A 17,711-nucleotide genomic window follows, 5' to 3' on the forward strand; every position below is an offset into this window, starting at 1 on the left:
AGCAGACACTACAGGCTAGTCTGCCACACCCACACATATAGGCTCTCTGTTTAACCAGCCCACCCAGAGCGTTCATAATCTCATGTCCTTCAAGGGAGCCAACCCCACCTCTCATGCTTCCTGGGCTCCTGATTGCTTGAGCAGCCTTGCTGACCCATCTCCCCGTGATACATCTCCCCGTGAAAACCCCTCCACGCACCCCAGCACTGAACCTGCCGAATGGCTGTCCCCATTGCTCCAGCCCCAGAGCGGCCCCCCAGCCTCCTGGGGCCTGGCAGCAGAGCCGCCCAGCCCAGGATGTGGCAGGGGCAGGACTCCAGGAGGCCTCTGCCCTCAGCCCCTGGCCTGAGGCAAGTCCACCAAGCCAGCCCAGGATGTGCTGTGCCAGTTCTGAGCTGTGCATATTTTCCAAAGCCAGGGGTCCTTTCCAGCTTCATCTTTGTTTTCCCAGCTCTCCAGCTGCTTCTGAACCCCAGGACCCTACCCTCAACACGTCTCTCCGTGCAATGAAAATGAGGGCCTCTAATTTCCTAAGAAAACTATAATCCAGAGTTTTCTGCTACTGACTTCTCAGTCTGGGTACTAAAGCTCTGCTAAGCAGCTGGGAGACCTGTTCCTCTTCATCTTTTCTGGACCACATTCCCCCTTAATAAAAAAAATTAAAAGCAGAATCTACACACACCGGCACGTGCTAAGCCACAGTGAAAGGGCTGCCAGTACTCAGCCAGCCCACCCATTCACGCTGGAGGCAGGGCTTGGCGACACCCCACAGCTCTGTGCTCTGGCACCCCCACCTAGCACAGTCCCTCTGTAACTAGCTCTCTGCATCCACTCTTGCTTGCCTCTTTCTCCTCCAGTGCCACCTGCTCCAGGAGGAGATAGTCAATATTCCAAGAATGCTCTTGCTCTCAGAGCACATTCAAAGCCAGTGTTTCCAGGAAAGTGAGTTCAATAGTTACTTTAAGGACCTAAGGACTTGAAGGACCAACACCTACAGCAACTCAGCACGCTGTACCTTGCCAGCCTCCAAGCTCCCCCACAAACACTCCTGGAGGCTCTCTCAACGTTCCCCAGGAAAAGACTTCACACCTGTCACAACAGCACCTAGAACCAGAGGACCAAGACTCCCTACTCAGAGTCCCTCAACTTTATAGAGAATGCTCTGCAGGCAGTCAGCTCTAGAAGCACTGGCCAGGGGCACTCCATGCGCCTCCAGGGAATTGATCCTGCCTGGGCACCGGAGGCCCGAATCCCCCTCACACTTAGGCTGAGCTCTGGTGCATCCTTGGCTTGGATCCTCAGGCCCTGGTCTGGAGTCTTGGGAGTGACACCAAGAGTGCCGTCCAGAGGAGGGTCAGCACAGGGCTGTCTTTAGTCCACGGCTATATGATCCTACCAGGACCACAAAGTCTGGGGAAGGAGACACGAGCACTGGTCTGAGTCCAGAAGCTGAAATTCCCTTTGATTCCTTTCCTGGGGTCATTTGCAAGTTGCCTCTGGCCTGGAGGAGTGGGTTAGGATCTCTGGGCTGGAAGGGCTGTGGTGCTTAGCTGACAGTGGTCCTGGTCTCTGGGTGAGTCCAGACTCCGCCACCAGGGCTCATACCCAGTGGATTCCTAGCTGCTCTCACTTGCCAGGGAGAAGAGGTGGTGGTGGGTGGGCGGGGGGGTGGTCCAAAGCCCCTACAAGCAGGTACCCACCCAAAGGAATGACTGAATACATCATGTCTGGAGGAAAGAGCACATCAGGACCCATGGCAATCAGCCCTGATCTGAAAGGGGAGACCTTGCTGATATAAATGACATGTGAGCAAGTGGTTTTCCTTCCTGGAACCTCAATTTCTTGTTTATGAAAAGAAGGATGGGCATGGAAGCCCAGATATATACCTTCTAGCACCCACATGCATCAAGTTCCCAACATGAGGGCACCCCCTTTTTGCCAGAAGCCCCTGAAAAGCAGAGTTCAGGGCACCAGCTTTGCCCACACCTGGCTGCCCAGCCACCTGTGTGGGTGAACTCAGGAGAGGGAGGCTGGGGGATAGCCCAGAGGTCCTAGCCCTGAGCCAGGCCTAGAAAATTGGGATTGCTTCTCTCTTGGGTCCAGACTGGGCCATGCACTTGACTTCTGTAGCTCGAGGAATCCTGATAGAAGGAGACGTTGGCTGTAAGAGTCTACAGGTCATAGGCCTCAAACCACTGAACAAGCGTTCCACAAAACAATCAAGGGTTGAACCCCAGGGCATCCGGAGCCCGACTTTCAGATACACACTTGTTACCCCAGGTCCTGAGGCAGAAGTGAGTCTACCAAGCACATCTCCAGGGACGGCCAAGCCCGCCTGGACTGGAGCAAGGCTGTGCTGACCAGCTGGCGTGGTGGAGACTTCTAGCTCAAAAAACCCCAGTGCGGGCAGTGCCACCTCACAGGGTCAGGCACTTTTAGAATGCAAAGGTGCCCCAGCTAATGCCAGCTGTTACCTCAGAGCCATCCCAGCCCCACGGACCTATTGTGCAGCTCTAGAGCCTCCCTGATACATCACGGACTCCACAACCCTATGTGAGAACTAAATGGGACCAAACATGAGACGGTTTTAAACAGCTAGATTACTGGCGTGGTTTGCTATTCCCTCCTCCAGAAAGAAGAAAGAAAGAAGAAGAGAGGCAGAGCACGCAGAATCGATGCTTTCGAACCGTGGTGCTGGAGAAGACTCTTGCGAGTCCCTTGGACAGTAAGATCAAACCAGTCAATCTTAAAGGAAATCAATCCTGAAGACTCTTTGGAAAGACTGATGCTGAAGCTGAAGCTCCAGTACTCTGGCCACCTGACGTGAACAGCTGACTGACTGGAAAGACCCTGATGGTGGGAAAGACTGAGAGCAGGAGAAAAGGGTGACAGAGAATGAGGTGGTTGGATGGCATCACCAGTTCATTTGATATGAACTTGGGCAAACTCTGGGAGACAGTGAGAGACAGAGAAGCCTGGCATGCTGCAGTCCACGGGGCTACGAAGAGGTGAACATGACTTGGCAGCTTAACAACCACCACCAGGCAGAGCACAGAAAAGGTTTCAATAATCACTCACTTCCCTGCCTTCCCAACACAACTTAGCTTGCAGAGACTAACAAGCCAGCTGCTCAGAGAGACCAGATAGTAAGGGCCATGGTGGGTAAGGAGTAAGGATGAGCAGCAAGAGGGGAACTTTGCTGGGAAGGGCAGAACTGAGGAGAAGCTATGACTACAAGGAGAAGAACACAGAAAGCAGAGACGGGCGGGATGGAGTAAAAGTGCCCCCACAGGAAGGCAGGCCACAGGCTGGTCTGACCAAGGATGTGCCCATTTGGCCCAAAGACTTGGAAGCCACGTTTAAAACATGCGATTATTCTAAACAAAAATCTGGATTTCCAGCTTCTCCTGAAGTTTCAGTAGCTCTGGCAACGTTGGTTCCGTATATCCATTTGCCTACCAGGGGCTGTCTTGAATGGCAGTTGACACTTGAGTGGCAAATGCTCCCCAGCCCACCCCCCAGCCCCACCCAGTTCTGCTGAATCTGCAGGCGCCCCTTAGCGTGATCCTTGCATAACTGCTGATGGTAGGGAAGCGTGCCTTTTCCCCACCCCTTGCTCAAAAGTGGGAGGAAGACTCACAGACTGAGAAGCTTGCGTGTTTCGAATGATCACGAGCTCATTAGTATCTGGGGGAGCGAAGGCAAAGCCTCACGTGCTCGCTTCGCTCACTGCCTGCCTCGCTCTGTGAACGTGGAGTGTGCCGCTGCCCCAGCACACCTCGTGTCCCTGGCTGCAGCCAGGAAGGCCTTCCAGTGAGGATGTCCAGGTTCCCCAAGCAGGTGCCACCACAAAGCCCAGGATGTGCCCTGGCGCTGTGTGCACACCATGGTTCCCATCACCTCTGCAGAGCCGGCACACCCAAGCATTCCCCTCTGTCAAAGGAGAGTCTGCTTCCAGCCAGGCAAGTTCAGGGCAGGCCCCAGGGCGTACTGGGGGTGGGGGGAGTACCCACAAGCAGAGGAAGAAGAGGAGGATGACAGATTCGCCTGCCCCTCCCCCCCGCCCTGCTTCCTCCTGAGCTGTCCTGCGTCCCCCTCTCGCCACTGCCTTCAGCCTCTCAGGGACAGGCAGGCACTCTCTCCTGCTCCCTGCCAGCAACCTGGGCCTTTCTCCCCTCCTTCAGCCACCACAGGCCTCCACCAGGGCCTCCCTCAAAGGCTGTCCCAGCAAAGAAATGTGGGATTCACCTTCAACTCATGAGGCTGGAGTGGGGCAAGCAGAGAATGTTTATAAAATAGTCCGTCACTCCCAGGAGCTGAGCTGGCCCTCACCAAAGTAGAGATGATTCAACAGACACAGGATTGCTTCTCTGTCTGGATAAGCTCCCTGAATGATACCTACATCCCACTGGTAATCTCTTTCCGGAACCTCCTCGTAATTGAGACCCCTACCTTCACTCGCGGAGCCCTGTCAGTCTATCAGTCTGTGACTTGTCCCAAGGCCACTCTGTAAAGGCCTCTACGTGGCCCCTGGAGCTGAAGGAAGCAGTAGGAGGGCACGGGTCCAGAGATGGATGGAGCTGAGCCTCATCCTCCCACACCAGGATTTGCCCAGCTGCCTGGACCACTCAGAAGTGGCTGCAGACCTCAAGCCCCCACCTCCTACAGTGAAAAATCCCACTGTGGGAGTGCGGTATCCAAGGCCTGCAAGCTCTGGCCCTGCACCTTATCTCTTGGCACCGTTCCATGAGCACCCAACATACGGGCCATTCTCCAGACAAGCCTGGATCTCCTCCCTGCTGCTCTGCATGCCTGTTCCCTGTGCCTAGAACACCCTTCTCCCCTTCTTGCCCTTTAGGAGATTCCCCAGGGAGGCTCCATCATGCCCTCCTTCAGAGTCCAGAAACTACATTTGCAATGCAGATTGCCACGATGCGTGTGTGTGTGTGTGTGTGTGTGTGTGTGTGTGTGTGTGAAGAACCTGCTGGAGGGAGACCCCCTTGAGGCCAGGAAACCCCAGATCCTAAAAGAGAACTCACAGGAAACACCCTAGGGGGGCCTCTCCCACTACTAAAAGGCTAGAGCCCACACCTGCACCTCCACCTCCGAGACCCACTGTGATAGACAAACCCCAACACCACCACTCGCTGCCCACACCCTCTCTGGGGCCCAGCCCTGCTCCCGGCCAGCACAGCTGCCTGGCTTCCTCACAGAGTGGCTTTGGGGCCAAGAACTAAAAGACACTGGATGGACCCATTCATCCAGTGGGTTGCCCGAGAAACCCCCAACGGACATTCCCATCAGAGTCCCTCTCTGTCGGCCTGACAAAAATGCCCCAGATGGTTTCCACCCTTCAAACCATAGCAGCCTTTGAAAAGAGAGCAAATCTAAGAAAACCACAAGCTCTAACAGTTCAGACCTCTGACCTGGAGTAGGAAATAGCAATCCACTCCAGTATTCTTGCCTGGAAAATCCCAAGGACGGAGGAGTCTGGTGGGCTTACAGTCCATGGGGTCGCAAGAAGTCAGATATGACTGAGCACGCATGCCGATCTCTGACATCAGGAGGCCCCGGGGAAGGCTGGTGGGCGAGCTGCGTGCATGGAGAGGGTCCTCGCAAGGTGGGACAATTGTCCATCGCAGGCCTCAGCCATGAGCTGCAGGCTAGCACCTAACACCGATCAACTTGAAGCGGGGAAAGAGAGGGTGGGGTGAGTTGAGACGGTAGCACTGGTACATACACACTGCCACGTGTCAAATAGGCACGCGGCGGGAAGCTGGTGTGCATCACGGGCAGCCCAGCCCGGCGCTTGGTGATGGCCTAGAGGGGTGGGGTGTGAGGAGGGCACGAGGCTCAAGAGGGAGGGGAAACATGTATATATACAATTATGACTGATTTGCATTGTTGTATGGCAAAACCCAACACAACGGTGTAAAGCGATTTTCCTCCAATTAAAAAAAATTTTTTTCAATTAAAAAAACATAAAATCAGTACCAGTGCAGTGGCCCCTCCGGAAACAGCCACCTCTCGGCCAGTCCTTTGGCCAGCGCACTGAAACTTAATGACATTCACCTGTATTCTCAGGACATATAGAAATCAGGCAAGACAGCACGTGTGCAAGGGGATGCTGTTTGCAACCCTGGCGGAGCCTGAGAGAAGGAGAAACAGAGCTGCACCCGCCCCAGGCGCAAGGATGGGCCAGACCAAGAACAAGATCCACGATCCCCGGGGAGGAGGCGCAGGCCAGCCGAGTCCACACTCACCTTTCAGGGAGGCGACGTGTGACAGGGCCTGGGCATAGGTGGCTGTATTCAGGAGGGTTCCCGGCAAGCAAGAGGGGAAGAACGGCCCTGTGGGACCCACAGTGCGTCCCAGGCTGGCAGAGAAAGAAAACCACAGGGTGAGTTCTCCACCCGGCATTCCCACCAGCCCCCGCCCCAGGCCCGGGCTCAGCCAGCCTCACCTCTGCTGGGCCTCCAGGGCCTCCTTCTTGCTCCGGGCCTGGTCCCCTGGGGGCGGAGAGCTGAGGTTTCTCACGGGTGGAGGCGTCACCTCTGCCATGGGTTCCTTGGCTCCTGGCTCCTGGTCAGAGGCCCCTCTCTCCGTTTTCCTCCATTTGGCTCTTCGGTTCTGGAACCAAACCTGAGTCCGTGAAGGAAACACACACACCCGGAGAAGGCAGAAAATCAGACAGAAGGAAGCAGAACCTAAACCCAAATGCCTGGTCCCCATGCCTGAGCCCATAGGCACCTAACGACAGGTGTGTGGGAGCACAGCCTCCTCTCTCCAGAGATTTAGCAAAGCGATGCTCCCTGAATTGCAGCTTCAGACCCACAGGTGGGTCAGAAAATCACTGTAGAAAATGTGACAGGCATTTTTAAGATTTTATTTTTAATGTGGACCATTTTTAAAGTCTCTGTTGAATTTGTTTGGAGAAGGCAATGGCACCCCACTCCAGTACTCTTGCCTGGAAAATCCCATGGACAGAGGAGCCTGGTAGGCTGCAGTCCATGAGGTCGCAAAGAGTCGGACACGACTGAGCGACTTCACTTTCACTTTTCACTTTCATGCATTGGAGAAGGAAATGGCAACCCACTCCAGTGTTCTTGCCTGGAGAATCCCAGGGACAGAGAAGCCTGGTAGGAGGCTGTCTCTGGGGTCGCACAGAGTCGGACACGACTGAAGCGACTTAGCAGCAGCATTGAATTTGTTATAATATTGCTTCTGTTTTATGTTTTGGTTTTTTGGCCATGAGGCATGTGGGATCTTAGCTTCCTGACCAGGGATTGAATCCACATCCCCTTGCATTGGAAGGCAAAGTCTTAACCACTGGACCACCAGGGAAGGCATTCTTAAATGAGTATCACATCACAGCAAGTATCCAAATGCACTGCCCAGAGTAAGGGTAAATGTACCCTCTTGTGGAAATTCTCAGTGTATGCAAGTTCATTTATTTGATGTGGAATGTGTTTCCTACGGGGAGTAGGGGGGATTCATCATCAAAGAAGTTTGTAAAACACTGCCCTGCGGTTTCCTCGTGCAAAATAGTCATTCTCTCTTCCAGCAGGTGTGGCCTGAGTGTGTCTGGACTCGTGCATGTGATTTAATCCTGACATATCATCACATCACTTGTGCACCGAACAGAAACACTGACTCTGGAGCTGGCTCCGGCTCAGAATCCTGGATCCCAGTGAATCTGATTCGGAATCCACTGCAATCTTTTCAGGCAGGCAGCTCTTCTACCCCTATTTTACAGATAAGAAAACTAAACACAAAGTGATTAACTTGTCCAAGATGATTCAAGTGCTATGTGGCAGATCCACAATTTGAAGGCAGTGGCTTAGCTGGGGACCATGATCCAAACTGTTTGGGAGTAATAATAGTGCCCCACCCACCCGCCCACCTCAAGCACTGTTGGGAAAATGAACAGAGACGCATGAAGAACACGGAGCGCGGAGCCTGGCACAGAGCAGTCAACCACGCAGTGACCGTGGGCTGGTGTTGCTACCTGCGCCCTCTCCAGGTTAGGGGGCAGCTTACGACTCAGCTCCTCTGAGCGCCTTCTCAGAGGCGGGTGTGGAGTTCTTTAAGCCCTGGGAACTAAGACTGTGTTTGTAGGAAAGCCTCAGGGCGGCCAGGCAGACCGGGCCCAAGGTGTCCCCAGAGGTCAGGGAAATCCTGCTGTTCTTAACTCCATGCAGCTAAACCTCTTTCCCATCTTTCCTGGGAGATTAGTCCTGGTTTAAAAAAAAAAAAAAAAAAGCTTGGTAGACCTCCTGCTATTCCCCTGGGCATCCTCTCCTCCTGTGGACAGACTGGCCCAGGAGAGAGCCTGGGAGTTGAGGCTCACCCTACCTCCAAATTTTCATTCTCCTTTAACTGCGTTTCTTTCTTTTTTAATCTAGTTGGTTTTTAATTGCACATATCAGCAACCATTGAATAATGATTTTATCTATATTCTAAATTTAGGGCAGTTAAATGCAAAGCGAAATGCAGACGCTTTCTGGCGTCTTAATTGAATGGAGGTCACAGCTATAACAGCATTTAATTGAGCTATTTTTCATTATCATATTTTAATGACTTCGCACTGACAGTTCGCCTGCTTCTGAGGAAGGAGCATGATGGAGTCGTTTATTTCCCTATTTAGTTATTGTTTGACAACATCAGCTTCGATTAAGACCCTGCTTTATAGAACATTAATCATATTTGAATGAGCAAGGGGTATAAATGTAAACACATCTCCCTTCCCGCCAGCAAAGCCATGTCCCCACACGGAGGCTCACTAAACAAATGCTTCACAACCATTGTCTGTTTGCATAACAGCCAACAATAGCCCGAACAGCAATCCCCAGCTCTAACTGTCACCGCCCCTATCTCACCCTTGCACCTTTCAGGGAGAAGTTATGATCCTGCACTTCTGAATGCTCAATAATTGTGTCATTTATCTCAATTTGCAGTTCAGTCTTTAGGCAGCTATTGGCAAGCTGGCATTAAAAAAAGAAAGGATAAACAGCATCCTGGCCAAAGGAGATTTTCATTTCCAAATAATAATCAGTTTAATTTGCCCGCATATGACCAATGATTCATGTTCAGATTTAATAATCAGGATCACATAATCTGATTATAGGGGAAATAATTTGTTTACAACCCCCAATTTACTGCTCAGAATTCCATTATCTCTCTTCAGCCATTGGTTTTTAAGAGATACTAACATGACCCAGGGGAACCGAAAGCAAACTATTATATTTCCTACAATTAGATCTTTGCATAGTCTTAACCCCAAGCCCCTACATAAAAAAGAACAGAAACAGCATGGAGGAAATCCCATAAATAAAATGAATATATAATTGTGCTCAAAGAATAGCTCTCCCGGAGAGGCGGCGCTGCGAATCTATTCCTCCTGCATTCGGGCACATCTGCTGGGCTCGACGGGCTTGTGCACTTAAATGTAATCACCATGGAGCCTCTAAAAAGAAATCCTGCTTAGAGACAGTCACCGCGGGCCGCACTAGGCTCAGAGGCAGCCCTTCGATGCTGCCGTTTAAAGATTTTTAAATTGCCCATGTTCTTCACATCCACTTCGCTGAAAGAGTCCACACACTGGAGAAAAGTTGGACATGATGCAATTTCTGGAAAGCAGATCCTACCCTGTTCCCATATGAAAACAGAGTTCTCTGCAATTGACCGGCCTTACCCCAGAGCGGTCAGAACTGCTTTGAGAATAGCATCTCAGCTCTTTTTTTTTTTTTCCAAAGCAAGGAAATGGATGTGCATTGATGTAATTTAGTACCTTAGAGACGCGGACAAATTAGTGTAGAACATTATCACTAGTTAATTATGAATGACCGATTAATCAACCTAATCTAATATTCCACATTATGTTGATGTTATTAAAGTGCATCATGAAAATGACAGATAGTCTTCATTTGCTTTCTTTGGCCAAATGTGCACTCTGCAGTCATGATGTCAAAAAAAAAAGTTTGCCAGTTTTAATATTAGAGAGTTAAATAATTAAAAAGAAGGTTTACCTGCACTCTGGCTTCTGTGAGGTTGATTTTCATGGCTAGCTCTTCTCTGGTAAAGACATCAGGATAGTGTGTTTGGGCAAAAACTGCCTCCAGAGCTTCTAGCTGGTAAAAGGAAAAAATATTTACCGGTGAGAGGTTGCGGCTAGGTGAGAGGAAATAGATGCATATTTCAAATTTTCTATGAGTGGTGAGGAAGTCATTTCACAGATCAAATAGGGGAGGAAGAGGAAGAAAAGAGCTCTTTGAAAAGATCCCACAGAATTAAAATTTCAACCGCGATGACTTAGGAGCAAAGACTCACTAACAACATCAGGGCTACGCCAAGAGGTAGGAGAGAGGAGCTAAAATGTATATGCCTCTACATTTAAAGTGCAGCCCACGGGGCTTTCACTATAGGGCTTGGAAGAGCAGAAGCAACTTGCACAAGCCCTCACTGCGTCAGCTCCACGGAAGCCGCCCAGGCTTTCTGCTCCAGGGTGCTCTGGGAGAAGGATAGGTTTAAGGGCCCTGGAAACACTAAGTCAAGGCTCCAGTTGTAGCCCTTCCGCTGATGGACAACGATACCGTCTACAATTCCCTCAACCTCTTGGGCTTTCTCATCTATCTGCTGGGGGTGAGAATACCTGACCTGCCTCCCTCAGAAGGTTATTTCGAGGTTGAAATGATATCGCTACATGGCTGATGTGAACATGTCCCCGAGATTATCGGCCTGACACAAATGGGCACGAGCATCACTGCCTCTTCATTTACTATCTGGGATGACAACAAGGTCGCCGTCCTCTGCCCTCTCTCCAAACAGATTCCTCGACACACAAATTGTTCAAGAAAGCAGAAAGATCCGGTTTAACATGATTAGTCGGCGGCCTTATTTTAAAAGACAAAGAAGAGCTGCTCAAACTCTGAGTGTTTTGGAGGCAGGAAGTGGCTGGCTCTCAGAAGGGGGACATCGTCACCTGCTGAAGAGTGAACGTGGTCCGGTTACGGCGCTGTTTTCTCCGCAGAAATCCATCGTCGAAATCTCCCGTGGAATGGTTGCCAAAGGGTGCAGTGCCTGAGGTGAGCAAACTGGGTCAGTCTGAACACAGCTCCACCCCACGGTCCTCACGCAGAGCCCCTGCTATGCACCCTCACTGGGAGACCGTGGCCTGTCCCCTCCAGACGGAACCTCGTCTGGCTAAAAGTGTTTTTCTCTGCTCCTCTTTTCCACTCTCTCATGCGCTGTCTCTCTCTGTCCCAGTAATCTCTGACTTTAAGCTCAACTACGCCTATTTCATAGGGTGATGGCAACCTTACTCCCCTAGACAGCCAAGTCCACTTGTGAAATTCGGGACCCTCTGAGTCAGGAAGGGTCACTGACTTGAGATGGAGCCTTCATCAGCTTTCTGGCTCCAGCTGCATCTCTGCACCTTCAGCTCATCCCTTCTACTTCTGATCCTTTAATAGAAACCTCGAAGTTTCCCTTTTGCTCACCTGTTACTTTACTTTTCCTTGTTTCTATAAACAATAAGGATTAAAGGCTGGGAAAGGGAGAAGACAGAAATCTCCAAGAGATTTCCCCAGCGCTCCTCTCCTAGAACTTCAAGGCATGAGCAAGAAAGAAGTTTATAAATGAATATTAATACCATTGGTCACAGCTCATCGGCGCCATAGTGGATCTGTTATATAGATGTCAATTAATAAGAAATCTTCTCTAATAGTGACTGTCCTGAATTCCAATCAGACTTCAACAGAACCATTCTCAAAGGGCATCCCAGCCTCTGGCCAGGCTCATAAAAGACCCACTGCTCCTGATTCTCTGAAAAGAAAGGCATTCTTTCCACAGTCCTCCCTGGCAGCCTCCAAAGCCCGTATTAAGCCGGAACAGAGTTTGGCCCCAAATGTGCATTCAGATCATTTTCCAAATGTGCATCATTTACTTGACAGTCCACAAAGACTTCTTAATAAAACAAATGAGCAAGTTCCCATTAGCCAATGAATGCTGTACCTGCCATGGGCTCCGGTCTCAGAACCACTGCATGCTCGGCATTAGGAGCTGACAAGTCACACTGCCCAGGCATTATCCCTCTGAAGGACCTCAGGCCCAAAGTAGCAAAGTCCTTTGGGCTTTTTAAAATTCTGTGTACTAAAAGGAGTCCCTCCTACTCATTACGCTACTCCCCTCATCCTATGCCACAAGACCTCCACTCTCTGGTGCAGACTTCTCCCTCCATTGTCTCATCCAAATTGCTTTCTTCTTTGAAATGCTCAAAATATTTTTCTCTAGCTCATTGGAAACTTCAAAGAGACAGACTCTAAACAGTCTTATTCCCATTATTTTGTGGGAAACCAAATTGTCTCCTTTTAAAACAAAGCACCTGACTGGTGAGGATGAAGGGTAACCTTTAAGACTCTCCAGTCACAATCAGCCTCACAAATTTCTGCTTGCTTGTCCCAAATTGTATCACAAAGTGTACATATAATATCTTTAAATGAAACCCTTTATGCCATACTGGATCCTAAAAAAGGGTGACAATTGATCAGATTAATAAGAGCAAAGATTGACAACCTAATAGAAAAGAGGAAAATATGAGAACATGTTTTTTACTTGAAAATAAATAGAATGGTTGATAATATTATGAAAATTTAGAGCTTTAAATAATTAAACAAAACATTTTTGCAAAAAAAAAATAAGCTGCACAATTATAACCAGTACAGATAAAAGCCTAATGCATTTTACACACTCTTCACCATTCGTAGGGGCACAAATAGGTGAAGACTTATTAGAGGATAATTTGACAATATCTGCCCAAAATTTTAAGTGTATATACGGGTATTTAGTCTATAAATATACTTAAAAAGTGTGCCAAAATAGAGAGAGAATATTGTTCCTGGTAACATGATAACAGGAAAAAATGGAAACAACCAAAGTGCCCAACCGTAGACATTTTCTGTGCGACATATAACGGAATACTACATAGCCGTTTAAAATAAGCCGGTAGATCTGCATATGTTAACACAGAAAAATCACCAAAACCTGTATTAAGAAGAGGAAAAACCAAGCACTGAGTGATGTGGCAGTATGATCTCAGTACAAAGAAGGCACAACCTATACAGGCAAAAATACATACATGAGGGTAAATGCAGGTAAAAACATATTTTTCTTGAATAAATCACAAGAAACCAACAATAGGGAGTATCTTTAGAAACAGAGATAGAGAAGGAGGATCTCACTTTTCTGTGTCCAAGTTTCTGTTCTATTCGAATTTTCTGAACAGGTAGATGTAGTCCTTTTTAATTTAACTTCAGCAAAATTAACCAAGAAGTGAGACTATGAGCCATGTTTGCTCTCACCTGTATGACTTTCTAGATTAATAAAAATTAAAAAGCCAATAGGCAATAACAAGATGTCAGATTTCAAAGATCTGTCCTCAGCCTTTCCATCTGCAGCAGTCATCTCCTCCCCAGCAAGACTAAACTAAAATAAAACACCCCTTTCTGTAAAGCTGGCTTTGAAACACATCAGCCAAGGAATAAAAAAGTTATTAAAATCCCATTTCCTTTTCTTCTGGTCACAGAAATCAGAATCACCATTGAGGTGGGATGTGCCCAGATGCAGAAAAGAAAGTTGGGCTGAGCCGAGGTTAGCAGCAGCTCAGTGCTCTGGGGCCACGACAGGCTGGCCAAGGCTCTCCCCAAGTGACTTCTGCAACCCACTCTGCAGGCTGGACTTTCCCCTTCAGTCACCCTGGCAGCCCACCATGCGCTAAATGCCCAAATCTCAACCATCCCACTTTAACTGGAGAGGTGAGCTGCCGAATACCAATCAGTCCAAACCCGAGATTCAGATATGCAGAAAAGGTGTGTCTACTGCAAAAGTAGAGGCTCTCCCTGCAGTCCTAGGTCAGGGGATGAATCTCTCAGACCTTTATAAAGCCCATCAGCATGGGTCCTTGGGAGTAAAAGGAGGTAAAATGCAGTCACGTGTCTGTCCTTCCCTTCTTAGGAATGCTGATCAAGCTGGCAGGGCTTGAACACTGGTCTTCCTTAGCCTGCTTTAGAAAATCTTACTGAACTCTTAAAAGCTTCTATGGAAAAAACAAAACAAACTTTCTGAAATCCCTTGCGTATGGCCCAGCTGAAGCCGGCTACTGCTGCAGGTAACCAGCGCAAGGTGAAGGAGCATGCTCTGATATTTCAGGTCCTCCACCGTCTCGCTACCTTTCGCCCTGCCCCATGCCTTTGATTTCTTTACCTCCAAAACTCACTCACCTCCCCCACCCCCAAATAAATCAGAGGAGTAGGTTGCCAAAACCAAGTCTTGGTATTGCTCCCAGTTATATGTCCTGAGACTACTGGTCTGAGGAAGGCACTGTTAAAGGGCCAGAGTGTGTGGCTCTGCATTTGCCTGAGGCATTAGTAATCTCCTCAGTTTGTGGAGGGTCCACCCCTGAGGAGTCCTCAAGACCAGCCATCCAAGCTCTCCCCTTCTCACCAACTTATCCCCACCTAACAACCTACGGCAGGGGCCATACCAAGGTTCCTGAAGGGAAATTGATTCTAAGAACTGGAGACCCTCAAAGACCCAAACCCTGGCCATGGGATGCCCATGGGAGTGGGAACTGGTTAGCATTGGGTGTCAGAAAACCAGTGAGTCACAGAGGAGGAGCCATGCCAGGGCACTTGGTGGGCAAGGCCACCGGACTCCTGAGGGCCATGTTGTCCTGGAGCAGACCTTGAGGACCCTGAGCAAGACTGCCTTGGGCAGGGAATGAGAGCAGCCTGGCAGAGGGTGGTTGGGCCATGCAGGCCACCTAGTCCACCGTGAAAGATTGATGCAGCCCCCTGGGCAGGGGAGTCTCAATTAGAGGCGTAACACCAGCATCTGTGCTAGGAGGATCTGCCCGTCCTGGCAGGGCACATTGCCTGGGGCCGACCAGCCCAGGCAGGGATGGGGGAGGTAGGAGGCAGGTGGCCACGGGGGCGGAAGGCTGGAGCGGGATGTGGGGAGGGGTCTAGGGGGCCTCTACCCAACTGCGGGTGGCTGCGCCTCTCTCCAAGCGGGGACCTAACCTAACCAGCCCCAGCTGCCGCTTGGGCCCTTTCTGGCGGGCACCGGCCTTTTGGAGCAGCTTCAGCTTGGCGCTTACTCACCCTCTAGCTGTGGTGGACAGTGGAAATAAAACATCGCCGACGGCCCGATCGACTGCACGGCCAGGACTCGGGAGGGTGACCGCAGGACCGCCAAGGCACGCGTACGCGTCGATCTGGCCCGGCTGCAGAGCAAACAGCGATAGAGTCTAAGTCTCCCTCTGCCTTAGCCTCCACCCGGCCCAGGAGCGCACTGGGCGCTCTCTTCCTGGAAAACCCCCTCCCAACGCCTTCAGCCCACTATGGGGACTGGAGGGGAGGTGGAGTGCCGTCGCAAGCCGGGGACCCTGTGGGCAGCCCTTCCGTTCGAGTCCACCACCCGGACAGACGTCCCCCAGCCTCGGCCCCAATACCAAGCCTACGCAGTCTGGTTCCCGGTTCTCAGGGGTCCCCACCGCAATCCCTGCTCCCAAAGCCACCTCAGCCGAGTCGGCGAGCGCGCCAGGGCATCAGCGCCAAAGGCAGCCCCAGGCCGGCCGCACCGGGCTCGGTGTGTGGGTGGGGAGCCGCGCGTACCTCGGCGGGCGGCGGGAGAGGAAGGCCGGAGCGCGACCGCCTCTGGTCCGTTCGCCGGCTCGACTGGCAGCGGGCGGGGCTCCGCGCGGCTGGCGCCCGCAGGACCAGAAAAGTGACTCGGGAAGTGGCCAGATGTCTTGCTGTCTGTCTACAGCGCGCGCCGCCGCTCAGCACTCGCCTTTATAATCTCACGCATAATTGGCCTTAATCTGATTATTTCCAGCGCTGTCTACAGCGAGTAACTTGGATAGGTCTACTGGGCCTTACAAATGGCCCACGTGGTGTAAAAAAAAAAAAAAAATCCGTCATTTCTTAGCAAACATCAGGAATGTCTTTCCTCTTTTCTTTTAGAAGGTTGAAACAATCACCACTACCACCACCCCCAAAAGGCATTATTCTCGACCACTCCACCCCACCCCCACCCCGAGTTCCCTCTGCCTCAAACCTTTTTTCTCCGCAGGAGCTTGACTTTAGGCTCCCCTTGTCAGAGGCCTGGTGACTCCCGGGCTGCGAATTGACAAAGAGCTGCTAATTGTCGCCACCGGATGGGTTTTGGGGGGACTCTTTGCACACGGCTTCCCTTTCCAAGCGACGGTACAAAAGGAAAGTTTGATTTTGTTCTCAGCAAGGGGTCCCTGAATTTATGTTCGCTTCTCCATGCAAATGATATGCGGTGGGACCCTTCGCAATTACTTTTAAAATGCATCCGAGGCAGACACTCAGCGGAGAGAGACCGCCCTTCCCTCTGCCTGGGTGAAAATTAAACTCTAAAGTACCGGGCTGAAATTTTCAAGTCAGGGGCGCGGGATTGGATCAAATCACATAAACTGCAAAAAAAGCAAGTCTAATGGCGCATAATTGGTTCTGTAATAGCATTACACTAGGATAATAGCCCGTTACGGCCCCCTGCACTATTAAGTGCTTCCCTGGCGGAAAGCCTTTATGATATTAAAGGGGGAATATAATGATATTTTGGTTATTAAATGCGTGTAATTAATTTATGCACCACTGAAAATAAAGTTGGTATTATGACCCACTCAAGATGCATCAGAAGATGCAAGTCAGACAACTGTTGATAAGTTCTGGTGTCTGTGTTCCGTCTAGACTGCTGATTTTATTTTGGGACGATGGCTTCTTGGACAGACTGAATAAATTGAATATTTTATAAACATTCTAATGCTGTGTTCAGGATCCCTGGCGAGGCAGTAGGTCGGGTCCCTGCATCGCCTGGGATCCAGCCTTGATCTTAAAGACACAGTGAGTGGGAAACAAAAGGCCTGGGGGCCCACACGTGGACACCCACCCCCAAAGAAGGTGCATCGAACTGGAGGGCAGATTGACTGCCAGGGCCCTGGACCACCCGTGGATGGCCTCTGAAAACCGCCAGGAAGAAGAACCAGGACCGCTTCCTCAGAGACAAATCAGGGCCGCTACACTTCAGAGGCCCCTCCTGAGCTCAGCCCACCCAGGCGCAGAAAGCCGACCTCATCTCAAGGAAGAAACCACTGGAAACGCTGGCTGGATTCTGAGTGGAGAGAGCCCGCGGCGCCAGCTTCGCCAGGGCCACCGACTCCAGGAGTCCAGTCGACCCGCCAGCGGGGAGCATGCCTGCAGGTCTGGGCGGCGGGCGCAATTGCAAGCTGGGCTGGCGGGGTAGTGAGAGAGCCATTTCCACTCCATCCGGAAAGGGCTAGAGCCCTGAGAACCGACCCTATTTCAGCCCAGGCCAGGAAGCTCAGCGCGTGCTCTCTGTCTCCCTCAGAGCACCCGTGCTCTCTGGAGTTCTTTTCAAGAGTCGGAGTCTCCCCCTTGAGTGCCAGGGTCTGCCAAAAGCTCCCTCAAACACCTACTTACCCTAGGCGGCCTCCTGCAAGCACCCTGCGCGCTTCGGAGCCGAGTGCCTGTGAAGCGAGGTGAGGAAAACATCTGGGCTGGCTCCACAAGATGCTCCAAGGAGCACCTGAGTATCTGTGTAGGAACCCTAGGAACCAGGCGCCCAGCGCCGCGTTGGCCCCCAAAACCAACTAGGTCCAAGCCCAT

General features: G+C 50.8%; 1 protein-coding gene across 1 annotated transcript in view; it reads right to left on the bottom strand.

Moving 5' to 3' along the window:
• Positions 1 to 15,308, bottom strand: part of DRGX (dorsal root ganglia homeobox) — a 33,651-nt gene extending 18,343 nt beyond the window's left edge. The window contains exons 1-5 of the mRNA XM_025284919.3: positions 15,159 to 15,308; positions 10,982 to 11,079; positions 10,029 to 10,130; positions 6,464 to 6,642; positions 6,264 to 6,376 (exon numbers count right to left, since the gene is read on the bottom strand). Coding sequence (XP_025140704.1) covers positions 6,264 to 6,376; positions 6,464 to 6,642; positions 10,029 to 10,130; positions 10,982 to 11,079; positions 15,159 to 15,192 — 526 coding nt within the window. The 5' untranslated portion in view covers positions 15,193 to 15,308. The remainder of the gene's footprint in view (positions 1 to 6,263; positions 6,377 to 6,463; positions 6,643 to 10,028; positions 10,131 to 10,981; positions 11,080 to 15,158) is intronic.
• Positions 15,309 to 17,711: the final 2,403 nt, after the last annotated feature.

This window comes from Bubalus bubalis, chromosome 4 (assembly GCF_019923935.1).
Source record: "Bubalus bubalis isolate 160015118507 breed Murrah chromosome 4, NDDB_SH_1, whole genome shotgun sequence".
Classification (NCBI taxonomy): Eukaryota; Metazoa; Chordata; class Mammalia; order Artiodactyla; family Bovidae; genus Bubalus; species Bubalus bubalis.